Source organism: Aythya fuligula, chromosome 4 (genome assembly GCF_009819795.1).
Source record: "Aythya fuligula isolate bAytFul2 chromosome 4, bAytFul2.pri, whole genome shotgun sequence".
Lineage (NCBI taxonomy): Eukaryota > Metazoa > Chordata > Aves > Anseriformes > Anatidae > Aythya > Aythya fuligula.
The window spans coordinates 5,124,259-5,146,936 of record NC_045562.1 but is presented as its reverse complement, the minus strand read 5'-3'; the positions used below and the strand labels follow the sequence as shown (position 1 = coordinate 5,146,936).

The 22,678-nt window shown below is 42.9% G+C and overlaps 1 protein-coding gene across 1 annotated transcript; it reads left to right on the top strand.

The window, feature by feature from the left end:
* Nucleotides 1-1,384: 1,384 nt before the first annotated feature.
* On the top strand, nt 1,385-20,005 carry HADH (hydroxyacyl-CoA dehydrogenase). Its single transcript, XM_032187352.1, has 8 exons — nt 1,385-1,570; nt 5,118-5,246; nt 5,652-5,809; nt 10,607-10,733; nt 13,715-13,804; nt 15,213-15,285; nt 18,721-18,837; nt 19,569-20,005. The coding sequence occupies exons 1-8, from the start codon at nt 1,409-1,411 to the stop codon at nt 19,685-19,687; spliced, it is 975 nt and encodes a 324-aa protein (XP_032043243.1). The 5' UTR covers nt 1,385-1,408; the 3' UTR covers nt 19,688-20,005.
* Nucleotides 20,006-22,678: the final 2,673 nt, after the last annotated feature.

The window sequence follows — 22,678 nt, the reverse complement described above, 5'->3', positions numbered from 1 at the left end:
AAAAAGCTTTTGAGTGAGAAGATGTTACAGAATGTTTTGGATGAGGAGTCAAGGAAGTAGTGGGAGGGTGGTGGTGGGGTGAAACTGGGAAAATATAATAGCAGGATGTTATGAGCAAGTAATAGAGTATGTCTCTTCGTTCTCTCCATGCAGTTTTACAAACCCTGTTACTCCAAAAGAATAAAAGGAGGAGAGAGGCGTGGAGATGGAGGAGGTAAAAGGGAGGAGGTGCAAAGAGGAGATGGACGGTCTGAGGAGCTGAGGTGTAGTTTTGTTGGACCCCTGGTGCAGAGGAGTCAGAGGGCAGAGGTGCTGGGGCCTGAGGGGGGCAAAGAGAGGCAGGAGGCCCCTGAATGCAGAAGGGGAAGGGATGAGTGGGCCGTACGTGAAGTGCTTGTTGGGGAGAAATGGGTTGGAGCCCTGCCTGCTGCACTTGGAGAGCTCAGCAGAGAGCTTGGCTGCTCTCTGGGGAAGTCCTGGGTTTTAAACCTGGAGTTATGCTGCAAGTAGCTTGGCACAGGGAACTTGGTTTTAGAGGACGGTGTTAATTACCCACTCGGTCATTTGTATACGCAGGGAACGGTGACTGAGCCTGCTTGCTTGGGTGAAGCTGTTCCCAGCAGCCTGCTACCGTTCCTGACTCAAGCCAGATGAGGCGCGGCACAGAAAATTTTCTCATTACACTTTGTACTCAAAAGTGCACGGATCCAAAAATACTTCAGCTCTTTTGAAGAAAACAAGTTGCTTAATGGTTACCTCCGTGCTGACTCAAGTGAAAAGTGCTACGGTTGTGGCATTGTCAGTTGTTGCTGGCTTGAAGTCCTTCAGGTTTTGGAGGAATTAGGTGGAAAAGGGTGGCAGGGGGTGTCTGATCAGTTAGTGTTTGTGAAGGAAGGGCTAGATTTGGGGGGATTCCTATAGTTTGTGTAGGCTTGAAAATGAAATGTCTGTCTAGTTGTGTGCTGATGGCACACTGCACAGCAGGCCTGATTTTGAGGGTTTAGTGGAGGACTGTTAGCGTTAGGTCAGAGGTTGGACTCGATGATCTTGAGGTCTTCCAACCTAGAAATTCTGTGATTTTGAGGAAAATAACCTGCTGCCACGCCACCAGCCTTGGGGAACCGCGGCGTGAAGGACGGGCGCCAAGGCAGCCCCCACACGGAGCCAGCCCCTCGCCATTATCGGGTTGACCTTGGGGACACCGGGGAGGGTGCCAGCAGCCCCCCAGCGGCCGAGGAGCAGCCCCAAACCCATTGAGGGACGGGCAGCCCCCGCCGGGAGCCTCTCCCCCTCAGGCGGCCCCGGCTCCCCGGGGCGGAGCGCGGCTCTCGCCCCGCCTGGCCCGGCCCGGCCCGGCCCCGCCGCCGAGCGGCCGCAGGCTCCTTGCTGCCTCCTGCCCGCCTCCGCCATGGCTTTCGCCACCCGACGCTTCGTGCGAGCCGCCTCCTCCTCCTCCTCGTCCTCCGCCGCTGCTGCTGCTGCTGCTGCCGCCACGGCGGCCGCCAAGAAGCTGCTGGTCAAACATGTCACCGTCATCGGCGGCGGGCTCATGGGCGCCGGCATCGCCCAGGTGAGCGCGGCCGGGGCGGGAGCCGAGCGGCAGCGGGGGCGGCGCCGCCGCCATGACGGGGAGCGGGGCGGGAGGGGGGGGGGGGGCGCCATGTTGGGGAGCTGATGGCCCCGCGGGGGGTTCTTTCGGGGCTGGTGGAGAATCAAAGAATCATTAAGGGTGGGAAGGGTCTCCAGGATCAGCTGGTCCAAACGTCCCCTACCACCGGTGTCACCCGCTAACCGTGTCCCCAAGCACCACGTCCAACCTTGCCTTGAGCACCCCCAGGGACGGGGACTCCGCCACCTCCCTGGACAACCCGTCCCAACGCCTGACTGCTCTTTCTGAGAGGAAATGTCTCCTCATTTCCAACCTAAACCTCCCCTGGCCATTCCCTCTGGTCCTATCAGTGGTTATCTGTGAGCAGAGGCCGACCCCCAGCTCCCCACATCTCCCTTTCGGGCAGTTGCAGAGAGCAATGAGGTCTCCCCTGAGCCTCCCCTTCCCCAGCCCAAACCCCCCCAGCTCCCTCAGCCGCCCCTCACAGGCCTTGTGCTCCAGGCCCCTCACCAGCTCCGTAGCCCTGCTCTGGACACGCTCCATGGCCTCAAATCACTTGTCTGAATATACCACGCTTTGCACTCAAATGATTTAATGCGTTGCCTATTTCAGCATGTAGCATACAAGGCACACAGGCGACCTAGGGTGGGCAGCACACGGGCATCTCACCCTCAGGACGAGGATTTGGGGCTGCCTGTGACAGGGCACACCTGAGCTGCTGTGTTAGCAGACTTCTGCAATCTTCGGTTTTATTGTTTCAGAGTAGAAAGCACTGCCGCGCCGCTGCTGTCCGGTTGCTCAACTTTAAAACTTTTCTCTTGTTTAAGCCACAGATCTTCAGGTCAGACAGGTAGGCAAAAGGAACTGAGGTTAACGTCCTAAATTATTTAGGATGGTTCTTATGACAGCGTGTGGGCTATTTATAAAACGAGACAGTGTGTAATAAATATTTGGAAAATGTAGGGCTAAGAAAGAAGCTTCTTCTATCTTGCCAAGGGAGCAGATCAAGTGACATTATTACCAGTTATTTAAATACCGTATAGCAGCTAAAACGAACATTAGGCTGTCAGTCATCTATAGAGTTATGGAGCGGTTAATATTTAAATAGCACTTATTTTCCCAGTGTTTAATCTCTGGCCTTTGGCTTTCAAGTTCATCTTTAACCCGATTGCTTTGTGACTGAACAGTCTTGCCGGTGATTTAAGATTTAGTTATTTACCTCATTCACAGACAGAGCTTGATGTCAAAGGTACTGGGTACTTCACAAGCAGTAACTGGAGCATCCAGCATCCTCCAGGTTGGCACTGCTTTCTCCAGGTGGAAGCCAGTAGGGAGCTGGAGTACACAAATAGCAATGTTCCTTCTTTTTTATTATTTTTATTTTTTTTTAATTAATGGATGACCTTCTCAGAAGTGAAGATTTTTCACATTCTTGGCAAATTGCAAATTTCTAGTAGGAGGCATACAGGGGCTGTGTAGTTTTTGGCTTTTTTTTTTTTTTTTGGTAAGGAATAAACTAGTTGTTTATTAACTTGTCTGGTAACAAACACCTTTCTGCACCTTGATACTAGAATTTGAGATTTCCACTGAAGGAATCTTCAAATAACAACTTTGCAGCAAGCTGTTGGCATGCTCAAGGAGCATGCACACTATGCAAAGGTTGTAATTCTGTAGAGTAAGTGACTTAATATGCATATTCTGTTAGATTGCATGTTTTAAGGAGAAGTTTACCAAGAGAAACAGGTGTGGTATTTGGCAGTAACAGCAGTTGTAGTGTTCTAGCACTGTTAAGGACCTAGGAGTGTTTTGCTGACCATCTGCCTCCGATTTATCAATCCAGAATTATCTCAAAGCAGAGATGATTGTGACAGAGCAAGGTCTCCTCTGCACCCTGGTAGTAAAGATTTTCCTCCTGCTTTGAACACTTCAGAAATCATCTTCCTTCTTTCTCATACAGTCAGGAGAAGCTAACCAGTGCATGGCTGAAAGCCAGGAGACTACAATTTCTCATTCGGCCACATGAACAGTGTGAGAGAAGCATTAACTGACTCCCCAGCACTGTTGTGTTTCATATGTAATATTCATAAAGATACCGGAGAGAGGAGTCTGTGGAAGTGTGTGTTTGAATTGCAAGGCGATGATGTGATTTCTTGACATTTTTCTTCTTTCCTATAAACACACATATGTTAAGAATGAACTGGAAAAAGGGAGCTCTTAACTTCTCTGTGATTCTTTGCCAGCTGCTCAGTGATGTTCTGGTACAATTGTAAATGGATAATCGCTGAAGCATGTCTTATGAATGTGCTTGGTAATGAGTTTTTTTCTGAAGAGTAGAGGCCCTTGCTTTGCCGTTGCAAATGATAGCAGCAGATGAAGTATAAGAAATGGAAGTCCAATCTTAATTTAAAAATTTCTTATGATACAACTGATTTTATGAAATGGCCGTAATGAAAATAATAAAAAAAAAATGGATGAAGAAATGTCCAGCTGCTGGCTGACACCTTGTTAATTCTGCAGTGCTTCTGTCTGGAACCAGCCTGGCATTTCTTTATTTGCTGGATTTGTGGGGAACCTTGAATGAGAATAGTGCCACGCTTTTCTTCAGGTCTGTGTTTTTCATTTCAGCTAGCTTTGTTGGGGTAGGTCTTGTGGGCACAGGAGGTTCTTTAAACTCCAGGTGCGAGTTAGGCGTAAAGGGAAAGTTTGCAGAACATAAACTCCTAAGGTGTCACTCACAAAAAAAAAAAAAAAAAAGTGGCAACATGTTTCAACATCTGTTATTTTCTGTAGTTATTATATTGCAACTTTGTTCAGGAGTTCTGAAAATGAAGATAGACTGTTGCTAGCTAACAAGAGAAATGTAAATTAACGAATAGCAAAGTAACAGATAATGGCAAGCTGGTTTTTAATAGGCTGAGCCAGTGTTTGTACCCAGTACGAAGGAAGGAGAATTTGCTAGCAGTTTGGATCTGCACAGAGCCCTGCTGCAGCAAAAGCCTCATTTCTGCTCCCAGTTCCACTGTCACCTTCCCGTTGTTCCAGGCACACACTCGTGGTCAAACAGCAGCGTTGTGTTACGTTACGCCCCGGGATCACAGGGCCAGCCATCCCTTACGGAACCTGTTCACCCTGCCAGCCTTCTACTTTGGGTCTCCACAGCCCTTTTTGCTTCACAGATCCGAGGCTCACGGCTAAGCTGCTTCCTCTTTTCAAGACAGATTTCTTTCACTTGTCAGAGCTGCAGAATCCAGCTGCCTCCAAGCGCAGTTCTGCAGACAGCTCGGGGGAAAAAGGGATTTCTCTTTCCTTTTCTCTCAAGTTGGCTCCTTTCTCCCTTCTCCACCCCAAATATTTGAGCATTTTAATGATTTTTTTTCTATTAAAGTGCATGATTCTTGATTCTAGGTCCTTTAGCAGTCTTTTGCCTAATTCTGGTCAGTTGTCTGCCCCAACCCACATCAGTCTGGTTGTTTATGATGTTGATGTTGAATCTGATTTTAACTTTCAGATTGCAGCAGCCAGTGGTCACACGGTGGTGTTGGTAGACCAGTCAGATGAAATCCTCAAGAAGTCTACAAAGGGAATTGAAGAGAGTTTGAAGAGAGTGACAAAGAAGAAATTTGCGGATAAGCCTGAGGTTGGCATTTTTTATTTGCACCATTAGGAGAACTTAGGATAATAAAATTCCTGTACTGGAGTTCTGGTGTTGTTTTGCAGTTATGCGTTACAGATATGTTACTAATAAGTTACTAATATGCTGGCTTAAAAAATAGATTTTTTGTCAGTCCGATGAAGAGCTTGGATTTTCTTTTTGCGATTCAGGGAGGCTGAAAGATGGATGCCTTCCCTGATTTTTGTTCCTTCAGCCTCTAGATAAAGCTTTAAATAGCTTGGTGACTTTTTGAAACAAATGTTAAATGCAAAATGATGCCAAATAATTCATCCTGAGGTTTGGGGGGCGCAAAAATACATTACAGCGCTTATGTGGGTTTTCATGTAAAAAGAAATGAAATCGTTGTTGCAAATTCTTGTGATGTTTCAGGCTGGTGCAGAATTTATTGAGAAGACCTTAAAGAACCTCACAACAAGCACAGATGCGGTAGCAGTGGTCCACAGCACGGATCTGGTGATAGAAGCCATCGTGGAGAACCAGGAAATTAAAAATGAACTCTTCAAGAGGCTGGATAAATTTGCTCCAGAGTATGTGTATTTCTTCTCTTTCATTTTGAAACTTGCACCTTTATTTTTTTTTTTCTCTTGCACCATTAATTCTGCATTTTCTTAGCTGTTTTTCTTAAAAACAGGAGGTTTTCTCCTTAGACTTACTCCAGACTGTCACATGTAACATGTACCTGCTAGGTACATGTGTTACAAACACATTCAGGTACATTCATCTGCTTTATTTACTTGTTGCACTGCATTATTGGATGTGCTTCATGGTATGATTTGACAAGAGGAGGTTTGTCCATCTACTCAACAAGTTCAAAGCCTGCTTTTTCCAAGTCAGATCTAAATGCAAATGTGCAGCTGTAGCATAAACTTATCCTGGTACAGATCGGGTATGGTTAACATGCATTCCCATAGTTAAATAGGGAATTGGAATGGTGAAATATTTGGTTTTGGTGTGCCTAGCACGAATAAATTTTCAGAAGTTTCAGCTTCTAAGCTGCAAGTCATAGCTTAAGCGAGATAAACTTGCATATTGCAAGGTTTTGGACATAGATCATTGTCAGTTATGATTTTTGAGGTAGCAGTGTCTGTCTTTTCTTACCACACACTCAGTTACAGTCTGTGGAGCTTGCCTTGACCTATATTTGATAACTGTTCGAAGTTACTGTTCAATTCCATCCAAAACTCAAAATGCTGTTAAGCTGAGCATGCAGTCTCGGGAGCCTGATCCTTGTAATGGATGACTCAGAATCACAAGACCTTGACTGCTCACAGAGTGAACTTCTAACTGGTGCAGCTGAATCGGGGGGTATTGGCTAAGAGGTCTTCCAGATTGTTTAACTAAGAGCTAAGCAGGCTGCAGCTTGAATATAATGTCAAGGGAGGAAAGATGTTATCATTAATTGACTTCAGCCCGGGGAGGTTTTCAGGCTGCCTCATATGGTTAGTGTTCAGAATTGCCTGGCGTTTCTGAGAATGATAAATGGTTGCAAGAAGCCTTGCATTGAGGACAGGGTAACTTGCTCTTAGCTGCAGTCTCACAGGCAAAGAAAATTAAGTAGCTGCCTTTGGCAATTACCAGGATACCTCATCATGGTTAGGTTATCCTAATTTTGTGAAAACAGACCACTGGCTGCTTCTGTTAAAAGCAGAGAAAGACTCAGGCAACCGGTCTCTGTTTTTAACACAGAAAGCTGATGAGCAAACTAGAGTGTACAAAATGGCAAACCATCTAGAACCAGCCAGCAAGGGAAACTAAACGCTTGGAAAAGGCACAAGGAAAAGTAGGGATTGGGAGCCTCACGTAATACTACATGCATTTGGAACACTTGAGGCTGTTTTTGCTAAGACTGAGTGGTTTATACATTAAGCTGCCTCGAAACAACAAGTTTTACGTTACGGAGCGTTAAAGGTAGGGGCAGGTAAAGGTTCAGGTATGCTCCTTCGTGCTGCCTAAAGCGTGACTCTGCAGGGCTGGGAAAAATTAGACAAGAAGCCTTCCTTTTTAAGAGGAGAATTGGAGATGGTGGTAAAGATGTAGAGGTTGAAGAAGAGGGTAGTGAATGGTGAAGAATACCAGTTGCAGTATGTTAGGTGTAGGTGGAAACAAAGAAAAGCTAGTGAAATAGTGAAGCTTAGTAGCTGAGTGCTTAAACTACTGGCTATTAGATGCAAATGGTAGTTTGTAACTATTTTTGGGGAATATCCATGATTTGCCTATCATGTGGGTGTTGTGGGGAAAGGCAGAACCGTCTAGTCGGTGGGTTTTTGTGCCTGAATGGAGCAGGAGGCTTTGCTTCCCCCGTGTGGCTCTGTGATGGGAGGGAAGGCTGTGCCTGTCAGCACAGGTGCCGTGCAGCCTTCGCTAGATCAGATGTTTCCAAATGCAGTAGAATTACTTCTTGAGCCACCTCACTGTTGCATCAGTTCAGCGTGGGTCTTGCAGCTGTAACAAAGGCAAGATTTGTTTCGAGAGAGCTCGAGGCCTGGGAGAAGTTTTAATTCTGTGGGGCCTGGGGCTTTGGTGGCACTTTGTGTTACAGGCAGTGAGTATGAAAGGCCAGCCTTCTGAGGAGGAAGGGCTTTTACTAATGCAAATCTTCAGCCTCACCCTGATAACTTACCCAGTGAGCTGATAGCTGACTGAAATGTAAGGGGCTGTGTGTTACAGTTGATCAGACAAGATGATTAATCCTGGTTTTGAAACATGAACTGTACATACGCCTATTTCTTCGTTTATGTTGTATCCTGGGTTTCGTTTGTTTCCTCAGGTGCAACACTACTTGCCCCCTCACGTATTTGTTCTGAGATGACCTCTCCAACGAACATAAACCTGGTGACAGAACAAAGCCAAAGCATCTCATGAAAAAATAGCACACAATGAGCTTCTTTCCTCTTCCTTTTTTCTTTGTAGGAACCATCATTCCTCTGAGAGGGGATCCGTAAATGGAGGGGGATAAGAAAGGTGTTCCTTACTGAGTCAGGTTTTATTTGGTGGTTGGGTGGAGAGCGAATTGCTCTTAAGTTTTCAGAGAAAATGCAATGAATGAGGAGAGGTTGGCAGCCCCGGAGGGCACTGAGAACTTGGGGTGTTCCTCACCTGGGTAACTGAGCAGGTAAAAAGGTAAAACAGTGAGGGCCGTCGCTTGGTCTTAGGACATCAGTCTGAACGCATCCTGGTTTTTGTTCTTAGCAGTGCTTTGCAAGAGTGCAAAGTGTAGTGTATATATATATATAACACACCTCCAGGTGTGTTATCTCTCTCATATAGTAACTTATCATCTTCAGAATGGGTGATAAAGCGTTGCTACCCACTTCTGAGTCTGTTTTCCTTTTCCTCTGTTGGATCAGTCCTCGTGCTCCTGTTCTGAAAAAGGTCAGGCTAGTTGTTTTTTTTGTTTTGTTTTGTTTTGTTTTTTATAATACCTCTGCATTTTTCATGATCTTTGGGGCATTTAAACAATGCAGCACTTTCCAAGAAGGATGATAATGATGTCAAAAGAATTTTGGAGTGTCTACTTTCCTAAGAGCTCTTGCCTTCTATTAGTCTCAGCATCTCTTGGTTTAGGATCGGTCTTTAGAAATGGAAACTCAGCCGGGAACAGGCCAGTGTTTTGGGACAGGTCAGGGTGTTCAGAAGCAGTGCGTTATAAAAGCGCTGTGAAAGAGGTTTTCTTCAGTGTTCCCTGCTTAAAGAGCTGGACTGTAAAATTAAGTCTTACCGAAACGGTGTGTTTCTGTTGTGTTTGACTTTGCTTTTAATTTCTTCCTGTGGCCCACTAGATGGCACCAAGTGAAAGCACACTGATGGCTGGAAAATCATCCTTGGGGCTTCACTCCTATTGCTGCTTTTAAAAGCCTTCAGACCGTGCTGTCACCTGAAACACAGATAATGTACTCTGTGTCACAGAGGCATGTCAGTTCTATTTTAACCCCAGTTTAAGTCAGTTTGTTGGTCAGAGCAGAAAGTGTAAATAAAATGCCCTTGTACACAGCACCAATGTAATGCATTTTTTTTTTTTTTTTAAACCAAAGCTTTACATTGTGAGAGTTTATAGGATTTACCTGCAGAAGTGATGCTGAATTCAAACCTCTTGCTCTAAGACCACTATTCTGTGAGATGTAATTGTTGCTGTTTTACACGTGGGTTCACGAAGCTTTTTTTAATGAATATTTGAATTATTTCTATACAGTGACAGATTTTGGGGGAAGATAAATGTCCATTGTATTCATTGACCTTGCAAGATGAAAATGATGAAGTGTGAAATACTATTTTTAGTACCCTGTCTAAGAACAATGGAAGGCCCACTTTATGGTGGGGGGAAAACAAAAGAATATTTATAAGAAATATAAGCAGGAATTCTCAGGATATTTGGTTTCCTTTTCCCTTAACAAGTTTTCAAAACTCAGAAAACATAAAAACAGAAAAAAAAAGTCTTTTTTTTTTTTTTAAATGTTTTCTTCTAATGCATCTATAAGATGTCCCCATGACTTAGATGTAACTTCTGAAAGCTCTGTTTGGAAGCTCAATTATATCTCAGTGAAATATAAGCAAACTACCAATCTAGATGAACATTTGATGAGTCCAGGAGGATAACTTCTTGAAAGGTAGATTGAGGCAGTCCGGAATGGAAGGTAGGGTTTCAGTTCTAATTTTAGTTTTTGATTTTGTGGTTTGAAGAAAAAGCCATTTAAGTTTTCTGTGTGATGTCAATATGGCAGGGCTGCTGAGGCTCTGAGATGTCTCTGAAAAAAATCATTACAAATTGGAATTAGTAACTGTGTTTTATGTCTCTGACAAGATCTTTGAAATATGCCTTGAAAATTGTGTAATTTTGTGTAACCTTTGCAGTGTCCCTTCTTCTTTTTCTCATCACCTCTTTGCTCTGGTACAAAGTTTACTTACCATGTCTGCCATTGATCATTATAAAAAAGTAATAAAATTAATACATGCTTGACATGTCACGTGATTCGGTTTCCATAGATGTGTAAAAAAAAAAAAAAAAATCCATATGATTTTCAGGATTGCTGAAAGAATTACTTGCAATAGATCTGGGGCTGTAACGAAAATGTTCTGCTTAGAGAATCTTTATTCTTTGACCTGACACAGTATTCAACATGCAATCTCGGGAGTCAGAAGCTCACACAGCTCTTCCTCTGGTTATTCCTTTGTTGCTCTATTTATACCTCAGCAAAAGGAAGGTGGTAATCTGCAAGGATATTTTTAGGAGTTGTGTGGATGGCTAGCCAGTGGATGTCTGTTTCTGCGTGGTGCACCAATCTCCTGCTGTCAGGAAGACAGCACAGCCCATGTGTTTCTCTTTCCAGGCATACAATATTTGCAAGCAACACCTCGTCCCTGCAGATCACGCAGTTGGCCAACTCCACCACCAGGCAGGACCGATTCGGTGGCCTCCATTTCTTCAATCCCGTGCCGATGATGAAGCTCGTGGAGGTAAGGCTCTTACACCATCTTAATTACAACCACGTAGTCATCACAGCAGCGTGGTTGTTATCACTGGGATAACAGTGATATAACATCTGGTGAAAGGGTCGGTGTGGGTTTTGCAGCTCCTCTGATGCAGAACGAGCCACCTCTGGTGACGGTCTGTCGAGGGGCAGGTTGACCACGGAGGTAACTCCTGCCTCCAGGCTCCAAAGTTCCCTGGTGAGCTGCCAGCCGACGTGCCCTTTCCAGTGACTGTTTCAGTCCCGCAGACTGGCTGATTAATACGAACGATTGGCAGCCGAAACAAAACCATCCAATGACTGACAGAGGGATTTGATTATTAACAGTCTGGGCTTGACAGGAGGCGATGTGCAGAGGAACTCGTACTGCCTTGTGACTTTTGAGACGCAAAGTAAGTCGTGTTTATTCAGTCTTCCAGATGATTTGTCTGGAAGGGTTGAAGCTACGTGTCTTAACGTTACCATTGGAGGTCCTTAAAGGTTGGGAAATATGTGAAGAGCAGCCTTTACTAAGTCTTCAGAAGTTTTTCTAAGTACACTCTCCTTGGCTACATCTTGCACCTTCTAATAATACTGAAATGCAGAGCAGAATAAGAAATAATCTGATATAAGGGCCTGAGTCTCCAAAGTAAAGACATCATTGCAGTACAACTGCCAGGGCTTTCCTCCTCTGCCTGTTCTCCTCCCGCTCCCCCCCAAAAATAAGAAAAAAAAGAAAAAGGGCACCTTAAGGTGGCTGTGCAATAGCACAGGAGATGAGCTAAACTACAAAAGAATGTGCGTGTCTGGAGAGTGTGTGATTGTTACAGCTCATCTTGGTTGGCTACAACTTACAAGACCTTAAGTGAAAATGAACGTTGTGTCTTGGCCAGCTTGCCACAAAATTTCACGTACTTCATGCACTTAAATGCTGTAAATCTTTTTCCTCTGTCCCGTAAGTGATTAATTCTAGTAGTGCTTTGGTGACAAACACTCTGAATAAGCTGTGCCTTGCTTTGGAACTCCTGAATTTCGCTTGTTTCACATTAAAATACAGGCCATGCACTTCCTTGCTCTGTGTCTTTGACTGTATCCCCCCCAAAAAAATACGTTTGACCCTTTTAGCTGAAACGGACAAATGTGATTCAGAGTACAGTCATCTGGCAAGGACTCAACCACTTGCAAATTCCCTTTCCCTAACTTCTGTACCCATGTGAAATGTTTTAGTTTAATCTCTGTATTGTGATGAAATGGTCTGGGGAAATGTAAGGAGGAAAGGGAGACATTTTATAGGTGGTGTCAGAGATGACAGAAATCTTAGCATAGTTCCTTAGGCTGGCACAGTAAAGCTTTATTGGTTTCTGTACTAAGAACTACTTGTCTCCAGTAATTTATTTGTGAGGGTGAAATGTCCTGTGCCTTGTCTCAAGCCTAAAACGAATGATAGACTTTAGATATCTGAACTAAACTTCTGTGAGGATAGAAAACTACTGAGGATATCTATCAGTATTCGTAAAAAAGACAAAACAGAGCAACCCCTTTATGACTGCTGTGGGCAACATTGTAATTGGTGTTTTTTTCACCTGACTTACGAATGCCCTTGCCCAAAGTCACTCTGCTTGATGAGCAGTATTTGAAGGTCTTTAAGCACAGCTTTTGTGTTCTATTATTAATTAATAAATAAATACACTTTTTAAGGGTTTGCTTTTGTTTCAGATCCGCTGCTCTAAATCAGGACTGGCACTGAAGAACACTGTATGATCTCTTCTATGTAAAATAGTTGTTTCCATTTGAAATAAAGGGGTAAAAAATCAAGGGAGTTGCCCTAACTGTAAAGGATATTATTGAAACTGCCAGGCATCTGTCATGGAAGCTGTCCTCCATACCTGTCACAACTCTGCAGTAACTTTGCATCATATCTGCGATTTCCATAGATTGTTGATCTTGTGCTCAGAAGAGCATAGCTATGAGGGACTTCTTTCTCTAATAATTCAAAAGACTGGTGATAGTGTTTAAAAACTCTCAAGTGTGTACTAAAAACTCGTTCTTGAAACTGTCACAGTCTTACATAAATATTTTGGAGATTTTTATCTAATAATGAAGTTAAAAAAACACTCTTTTTTTTCTGCCGAAAAATAAGCCTTCTCCTCAGTCCTAACAATGTTGTTTTTTTGTGTGTTGGCCTTATCATCAGTTATTAGGGTGTCTGGGGCACGGAAATCTGAGTGACTTAAGATTGTATGAATAAAGAGGTCAGTCTTAACCGCTTGCATGTAGCAGCTTTCAGTTACCACCCATGAAGGCCAGTTTCAACACAAATATTGCAACCAGTTCGGCTTCTGCAAGTCATTCTGTGTGTGGTGGGGGGTAGGTCGCTAATAAAGAACAAATACAGTGTAATAAATAACACGCTGCATCCCAACTCCAGGGGAGTCTAGCAAATACTACATGTGACAAAAGAAAAAGACTCATTTGTGAAGAAAATCAACATGGGAATATACTAAAAAGCTAAGAGACTGTTGCATATCTGAAAGATTTTAAATTTTCTTTAGAATTACATGTCTGTCTCACGTGTACCCTGGGCACAGAATAGATGTTTCATCGTTTATATCAGGTTTAATATGGTATATTAATTTTATAATATGGTTTTCTAGAGTAGTGCCAGTGTGTTTCCCAAGACAGCAGAGACTATGTGGCTTTTAAAGTGGGTCTGTTATTCTATTATCTCTACATAGGATTCTAAAAAGATAGACCTTTTTACCTATCTCAAGGAAACATAACTTGAGAACATGTAAAACACAATATACTTGTCTTTAAAATAGACTTCTGTGTTTGTTATATATATATATATCTACTTTTTTTTTCTTTTTTTCAAAACAAATGTCATATGAATTTCTGTAAGTGTTCTGAAATTTGGTTTAATCATCTCTGTGTTGGGAAATTCTGCTCAGAAATGTGCTTATCTCTCCTTTCCTTCCTGTTTTCCAGGTCATCAAGACTCCAATGACTAGCCAAAAGACTTTTGAGTCACTTATGGACTTCAGCAAAGCGGTAGGAAAAAGTCCTGTCAGTTGTAAGGTGAGTACAGTTTGGATTGTACGATGTCCAGAAAACTTGTTTTCCTTGAAAACTTAATATTAAGAAAGTGGTTTTCAGGAGATTATAAGAGCATTTCTGGAATTTCCAGGCAATTTTTTTTCCAGATTCACTTCCATATTAAAAATATTTTGACAAAGAAAATGCCCACATTTACCACAAATTCCTCAAAGTATAGGGACTCTAGATATCTTCTGAAAAGCAGCAAAACTTACAAGGTCAGAGCATACCCCTCTGTTTTGCCTTTTCCAGTCCTGGGCTGAAAAGCTTAAACAGGAGCTTATCTTTAGCTATGTTAGAGGCAAGACTGCTACCTCTTGTACCGTGAAGCTGTTGGATGCGTCCTCCATGGTGTGTGCTCATCACAAGATTTTCTTAAGACTGCAGTAACTACGCCCATGTTAATCTTCATGGCTTCGCAGTTTTGTTTTTTTTCCAGAGGAACGCCCCGCGTCCTAAGCACACTTTTTCCAAATCCATTAAGCTGTGGTCTGGGAAGCTTTGTGCAAGCTATTGCCTAAAGTTTCACAACCCCCAGGAGACTTTTGGTCATAAAAAGAAGGGCCTGCGATCTGGTGGTTACCAGTAATTCAGCATCTGAATGCTGCACTCAGATTTTGGCTGTGCTGCTACATTGCTGCATGGCCTTAGGTGACTTCTTTTTTCCTGTTTCTGTCACAGTTTTCCAGGGTGGAATGTGGCAAATATACGATTCGATATTGTTTATAAATCAGCTTGGGTAGAGGGTAATGCAGAAATAATGGTCAGTCTCCATGTTCGATTTTTTGTTTCCTGTTTGCAGAAGAAATTGCAGTTGTTTGCTTGAAATTCTCTGGTTTAAATACTGAGATGAAATGGAACGAATCAATAAAGACCTGAAACAGTTGTAGTAATATTTGAAATAATACTGTATTTGCAAAGCTCTTTCTCTTTTCTTTGTATTGTTGACTTTGATTAAAGCTTGGTTTAGCAGTGAGCAGTGGGGGAGAGGTAGAATGTTGAGCCAGGAACTCCAGTAGTGAACAACGCACACACAGAAAAAACTCTTCGTATCCTTCAGGAAATTGTGTCAGCAGAATTTTGCTAAAGGAAAGGCATTTTCCAATGGGTCACATTACATCGTTTTCAGATTGATGAGTTGGACTTGTAGTAGTCTTAATTGCTCTTAATCATGATGAATGTTTGTGTGCCATGCCTGGTTTGTGAAACTCATCTTTTGCGTTTGAATAGCAAGCAGATAAATCAGATGAAAATACAGTTCAGAGCACACCAGAAGCTGATGATTCAATAAGTGTCTTCATCCACTTGTTTAATTTATGTGTTGCCTGAGTGTAGTAGTTGTGAATGTTTATTTAGAATCCCTTTTTGTTTCTTTTGTTAATTTTCATAGGACACTCCTGGCTTCATTGTAAACCGTCTCTTGGTGCCGTACATGATGGAAGCCGTTCGACTTTTTGAGAGAGGTACTTGCTGGGTTATTGACTTCAGGGGATGCTGGCATCATACTGTGCTGCAAAGTGTTATATCCATTCAGAAAGGTGTTGTGATTCCCTTAAAACCTTCACGCCTTAAAGGCTGGAGGTGGGTCGTGCACGTCGGGCACAAACCAGTCTGTGTAGCTGGAAAGCGCTTGTCTTCCCTTTGAAACGCCAGGGCGTGCAGAGTGGGAAGTTACTGATTACCTGTGTGGGAAACTCCTGCTGGTGGAAAATGTTTCTGGTTTGGAAAGGTGAGTGTGGTACCGCTGTAAAAATAGCCTCTGCCAGCTGAGCAGGAACCCTCTTCTCTGCAGCCCAAGAGGCTGTTATGAAAATTCCTAAAAATTAGGAATTTTTTTCCATTAGGAAAGTTCTTCTGAGGTGTTCCATACTCTGGGCTTCTACCTGAAAACACCAATATTCAGGTAGAATAAGCTACAATACTCAGTATCTTTCTACGGTACTGGCACACAAGTGATTTGGGCTCAACCTTTGCTCTGTAAAACCTCCTGCTCCTCTTCCAGGTCCTTTTTAAAGCATACCTTCCTTAGGACCTCCCATCTTAGTTTTGGTCTTCTTTGACGTTGATGCTGAGGGCAGGTGGAAGTAATCTGGAGTTCCTAAAGAACCATCCAACTTTGAAAGCATTGATAATTGTTTTGAAAAGGAAACAAGCCAATAACGTGAGTGGTTAAAGAGGAAATTTGGAGTATAATTGCTTTTATTTCAAGTGTTCTGCTTGTAGCTGCGTGCTACTGAAGAATGTCATTTGAAACATTTTGTTTTTGAAAGCACCCCTTTTTACAGATGAAAGCATCGCATTACCAGGATTCCACCAAATATGCTTTAAATATTAAAAATCTGTTTTATAGCACACGGAAGGGATGGTTTGATCTCCAGAAACAAATATAAACCAGCACTGCTTGTTTATCTATCAACAGATGTACCTAATTACATCTCAAACAGAGAGAAGAGCAGATTTTAGTGACTGGAAAAACAAAGGCTTGAATGCAAAGGGACATTATTCTTTTAGAAAAAGTCACAGTTTTAAATAGTGCATGGGTGTTGTAATGTGTGTAAAAGGGGCGCCTTTGGTGAGTGGCATCTGTCATGATGTATATTTCAGGAGATGAGGGAACTTTTAATTAAATGTAGAAGAAAACAGTCACTGAGATTGTGCGTTAAAATTGAGGGCTCTCTGCCTAGGCAAAACAGTATTTTGATTTCATCTTTATTCTGTTTGTGTTTTGTTCAACAGCATGATATTTCCAAACTTCTTAAAGTCCATTTATGAATTTTTAACTCTGAAGACATTGATGTAAAAACCTGATTAATGTTTTGAAAAGCCTGATGCTTGTCTTCTGATTCATGCTTCTTACTGAATCGTGTTAAATTTTTATCACACCTTTTGCATTAATTCTTAGAGCAGACACTTGAACCAGATTGTCAGCCACAGTCGTAAGGAATTTGGGCCTCTTCCCCGACAACCACAGGCACTGAAATACCCTTTTATTGGTCAGTCCTTCATTCTTTACTTATGCAAAGTCTCTGTAGGTTAAGTGGGGAAGGACTTCCATACTTTTACACAGCCCAAATCCCTGTAGTATATCAACAGTAATTTAAACAGAGGCGCGTTGGAAATATTAGCAAGTGATGGTCTGTATTGGCTGGTCTGTGCTGTCAGGTAGCAAAGTGCCAATTCTGACAAAGTGGATTGAATCTGTGGATAGGAGAAGTAAGTACACCTGCATCAGCTTCAAATGAGCTGAAGGCTTCTGTGTATTTGAATCCAGGGAGCTTATCTTGGAATGAAGTAAGGCTAATTTCCCAGCTGCTCAAAAATAAAAAGTTTTTAAAAAAATAAATAAAGAAATAAAAATAAAAGAGTTATTAGCTTTAAAGAACAAAAAGAGAGACATGACATGAGCCGCAGTGTGCACTTGCAGCCCAGAAGGCCAGCTGTAAATGCCCCATACACAGAGGGGTCCAAGAGGTCCCTTCTGACTCAAACCATTCCATAATATAAAAAAATTATTACCTGATGATGTGCCAGTAAGGGACATCATTTAGTGATGGGAGTTTGCAGGTGAGTTTGATGGTTGGACTTGATCTCTTCAGGGTCTTTTCCAACCTAAATGATTCTATGATTTCATACAAGACTATTTTATTCAAGTTGTTGCCTTTATGGGAAATTGCTGAAAAATCATTTCTAAGATGGTCTTATTCTGGGTGCATAAATTGCATTGGCTATGATCCTCTAAGATTCTGGATAGCCTGAACTGAGCATGGAGCATGCTTAAAAAAAAAACAACAGCAGGTACCTGTTATCTTCATCTTTTTTTTTTTTTTTTTTTTTTTCCATATAAGATCTGCAAAGAAGTACACTGCCTTTATCAAAAGATGTGGTAAAAATAAGCAGCAAAGGTGCATCTGCTTTCATGACAGTATAAACAGACATTCACAACGAAAGAACAAGGTGAAGATTAACTGTGACAATTGAAAATCTGGATTCCTATTTTTGTAGGCACAGACTGACGTAGAAGTTATGAATCATTTTGATTTTCTTTAATAATCTTGGAAATCAATAATTTTACTACAGCTGTGCAGTCTCTTCAGGTCATCGCTCCTCTCTGCCATCTCTGCTAGCTATCCTCTGCTGAAAGTTGTTGAAATTGAGCACGTGAATCAGCTGCAGCCACTCCCCCCGGTCCTGCCTTGTCCACCTGCTGGCTATCGCTGACTCCTGGAGCAGGAGAAGCAGGTGGGAATGGGCACCTCCAGGTGCACAAGGCTGGCGTCTCAACAAAAAGCTGCATTTGCTAAAGCATGAACTGATGCAGCACGATGCAGCGTGCTGCCTGCCAGCTCACCTGGCTGCATCCCTGACCTCAGGAGCTGCTGTCAAAAGTAGTCGTTGTGTCCAGTATTAGACCTTGCCTTCTGACTGCATTCGAGGAAGGGCAGCTCTGTCCTGTGCCGGATCCCAAAGGTGTTGCTGACACCACAAAATTGAGATTGAGCCCTCTCCTTACAACATTCAGCTGCCTCTAAAAGAAGCTCTCGATTCTTCATGACTGAGTCTTCCTCTACTCTTTCTGTTAGGTTGAGCACAGTAGCTGCGGTTCCACCAAAAACATGGTAATCTATACTGAAATGCAAGAGGAAGATGAGAAAATAGAAAGCAGGCCTGCAGGTTTTGTTTTTGTTGTTTTTTTTTGTGTGTGTGTGTGAGGGATTCAACTTTGTATTCCAGCGTGTATTTTTGTGTATGCTGACTCCAGGTTTTGTGGCTCTGAAACGTGCAGAGATTTTTGTGAAGAGCTGCACCAGTGTGAAATAACACCCTGTTAATTATTTATAGGTGGTGCCAAGCAGATGCAGAATCCTCTCTGTTCATCAAACTGTCAATCTTTTCTCTAGGAGACGCATCAAAGGAAGATATTGATGTTGCTATGAAGCTCGGGGCTGGCTATCCCATGGGGCCATTTGAACTCCTGGACTACGTTGGGTTGGATACCAGTAAATACATTATAGATGGTACTGCATGCTTATTTTCCTTTTCTTTTTTGCCCTTTTTAGATTAATTGCAGATGAATGTTGTAAGGAAAATGTGATTCCTAATTAGCTTAAACTAAATGTTTAAGCTAATTAGGAGTCAGTTATGGCACAGGCCTTTTAACTGTAGAGGAGAAAGGGATGAGAATGCAGCTCAGCGTGCTACCTGAGCGCAGCATTTGTACTGCACCCCACCTTATTGATGGGGACCTTACAGGGGTTGTTGTGCTTACTGCATCAAGCTCCTGTGGAAAATATTAATAATGTCAATCGGACTTTGTATAATTAAAAAAAGAGTCAGTGGGAAGAGTAACGGAGGTAAGATATTCTTATAAAAAGCAACAAAAGTTGAGGCTCCCTACTGTTTTTTTTGCCTGCCATGTTTTCATCCTCAGTTAATAGGGAACCAGTAAATAGTTTAAAGGGTGCAGGTGTCCTGTCTCCCCTTCACTTCAGTCAGTAAGCGGGTAAATGTCGGTATGACAGCAAAAGGAGGTGCAGTTGGTGACAGCTTGTTGATGGTTGTTGTCTTGTTTTGAATGAGCAGCGTAAATTCTCTAGGCAGAATATCACTTTCAAAACCAGATCTTCAGTGAAGTCCCTTCTGCTTTTAGGCAGCGCTCTTAATATTTGTCTAAAGAGATACGGATCTCAGTTATCTTGACATGTAAACAGGAATATTTTTCATTCATCCCCTTCTTTTCTCCCACCAGGATGGCATGTGCTAGAGCCCAACAATCCTCTTTTTGCACCCAGCCCCCTTCTGGATAAACTGGTGGCAGAGAAGAAGCTGGGTAAGAAGACTGGAGAAGGATTCTACAAATACAAATGAACTCCAAACCTCGAGAGGTGTTAAACTCTCTTTGTATTCAGCATTGCCAAACTACAGGTGAATTCTGTTTAAACCTTCCCGAGGACGGCACGAGCTGCGTTTAGAACATAACCCACCTCTGAGGAGTGATTGCACTAGTTACCTATTTCTCTGCTGAAAGCTTGATTTGGTAGATTATTTTTTCTTGTAATTCCGAAAAGCTTTATATGTACAGTGCCTTCATGCAGACGTTGATTTTTCAGGTGCAAGACAGAATGACAAGTGAATTTATGTATTCAAAGACATTATATTAATGGGAAAAAAAAATCCAAAAAATAACCACACTTTCTTAAAAATAAAATTTTCAACAATTCTTTATTGAACGCTGTGGCTTGCAGTTGATGTACGTGGTTGTAGCCCACTGGGGGGCAGTCTCTTTTCACTCTGGCAACGTAGTGGTGGACAGGCAGCAAGCTGTTTCGTTAGGGTTTTCCTTAATGCAGCACTAATCTGTAGGTATAAACAGTGCCTTGAACAGGCTTTTTGAATGTCGTATGGTTTAAAATAAAAATAAAATCCTGCGGTGGCAGGCTGTCACTTGCACCAAATGGTCCCAATGCCAGCGTTTAAAAGCAGAACTCATGATTTGTGTTGGGATTTTTTGGCATTTACAATTCCTGGTCAAGGGCCTCCTTTTGCTAGATGCTGTAGAAACATACCGAAGAGGTGGCTCCTATTCTGAAGAGCTTAGTAAATAGAGTTGTTTTGTTTTGTTTAGGCTAGGAAGCTTGTGAAAGCTTCTGTATGCTTTCTAGAGTCCTATAAATTGGCTTTACTTACTGGCACTTTATTTTAAGTGTCATTTTTCACGCACTACACTACTATTGTAGTTGAATACTTCGGGGGATTGCATTTAGAGGCTGTGCTGTGTAAACAGATCGGTGTGGCAGCCACCTTCTGCTTTGCAGCTTTTTCCTTGGGACTTAGCAAAGCCTGGATTTGTCCTTGCTAGGAGTGCTGGGAAGCCTTTTCTGCAGAGCCAGGTGGGCACGAAGGTTGGAGTTCCCATTCAGCTGGGTCGTAGCCTTCTTTTACTCTGCCTTTTGGACCTGTAAACTGAGTGCACCTATGTATGATGATCTCCTGGCTGGGCAGTACATAGACTAGAACATGGGAATTTATTTCAGCTCTCACCACTCGGCTCTTCCTGATTTTTTTATTAATAGGGGAAAACCAGATTGTGGAAAAAAAAAAAATAGAGGATAAAAAAGAAGGAAACAGGGGTGTTTGGTTTCCCTCACGGCCCGCTTTTAAAACCTTTAGTCTTCCTTATCCTTTTTGTCAGCAGACCTCACAGATTTAGAGCATTTGCCCCACTTCCATCAAAGCTTTGAGATGGATGCCTGGCACAGCTTGGGAGCAGCTTGACAGGCAACAGCTGAGGAGTCGGATGTGAGCCCAGCTACTGCAGCTGGGAAGATGGCTCCAGATTCAGCATCTGGGTCACGTCAGCTGCCAAACGTGCTCCATCTATGGTCATCCTCGCTGCTGGCACAGTTGGGGACAAAATGGGAGCACAGCAAACTTTACAGAAAGGGCTGAAAGCGGAATCCTAGTTGGACTGGAGGAGAATGCTCTGCTTGAGGGACTTACGGAGTATAAAGTGCAAGAGGCAGCAGTAAAGTTGGATCCAAAGAGGAATTAAGCATGGTTTAGAAGTTCAAATTTGGCTATGGTCTAAAAAATGAAATGCTCTCCATTGATGGCACTGAGCACAGTACTACTTGTGCGTGGGACAGCAGTGACAGATGCCTGTTTGCTGAGTGCAGACATCCTGAAGTCTTAAATCCGAGTCTGTTTGCAAAAATTATTGAGCCCCTTCTCTTGCTGTAGAAGACTAATTTTATTAGAAGACACAAATATCAACTTTCTGTCTGGATGTGAATGTGGAATAGACACGTGGATACCTGCTAAACTGGGTGGATTTCAGTAGAAATGATCACAGGTTGTTGCTTCCTCCATCCCCTGCTGGGGGGACTTGCAGAGAACATCACCTGGGTAAGAATTTAGTTGGGCAAACAGCACTGCCCAAGCATTTCTTGTATGGTAACTGTCTCGTGATATAGTTTAGCCCCCAGAAATGAGTAGCTGCCTTGAAGTGAGTCGCCCAGCTCTGTCCACGTGGGAGCTTTGTGAGCCTATGCCTCATTTTACACAGTAGGAAGAATTGCTGACAGCAACTAGAGGAAACGACGTGGAAAGGTATCCTTTTTCCTTCCTAGACAAGTGGGATTTTTTCCCGGACCATCTGACCCAAGGGTTTTGGAGTGTCAATGCAAATGTCCTTCAGAAACCAGCTGTTACAAATGGCAGGCTGTTGACAGGCCTGGGGTTAACTCCAGCACCTAGCAGCGGATCTTCACCTCTGCCAGAGTCCGGAGCTCCAACAGTGAATCAGGCCTCTGCGAAACATGGGTGGTGGCTTGAAATCGAGATTCAGAGTTCTTGTTTTGTTTTCACTTATTTCTCAATGCCCTGTTTGGTTCTTCTCACAATGTTTGTTCTGCGGTTAAGGCTCTTTTCCCACTTTCAGGTACCTCTGAAAGCTTGAGGTTTGTCAATCATCCTCTTCAGGAGCTATAAATTACTAGATGTTTATCAGGCTGGAGAAGAACAGGCAAAAATCTTTGTATGCAGCTAAGTGTAGAGATATGACTGTCAGGTTAAATCTGTACTTGCTGTTAGAATTAGAAGGGAACTTGAAAACTGGATGTTTTAAGTGCTCCTGCCCAGGAATTTTCAAAAGAGGCAGAGGGGCAGTAGTCTTCTTGCCCCTGTGGCTATGGTACAGGTGGCTTTACTTTTCTAACAAGTACCACAGCAGCAACTCACAACTCAGTACTTTTATTCACTACAGTTTGCGACCACGTGAGCAATTATGAAGCTGATCTGAATGATTCCTGTTTCTCTGTGCTTTTTGGAAGAGCTGAGAACAGCAACAAAAGCAGATGC

Coding starts and splice junctions, on each gene's coding strand:
- HADH (XM_032187352.1), top strand. CDS start 1,409: ATGGCTTTCGCCACCCGACGCTTCGTGCGAGCCGCCTCCTCCTCCTCC. Junction 1,571..5,117: donor TGGGCGCCGGCATCGCCCAG/GTGAGCGCGGCC, acceptor TTTAACTTTCAG/ATTGCAGCAGCCAGTGGTCA. Junction 5,247..5,651: donor AATTTGCGGATAAGCCTGAG/GTTGGCATTTTT, acceptor GTGATGTTTCAG/GCTGGTGCAGAATTTATTGA.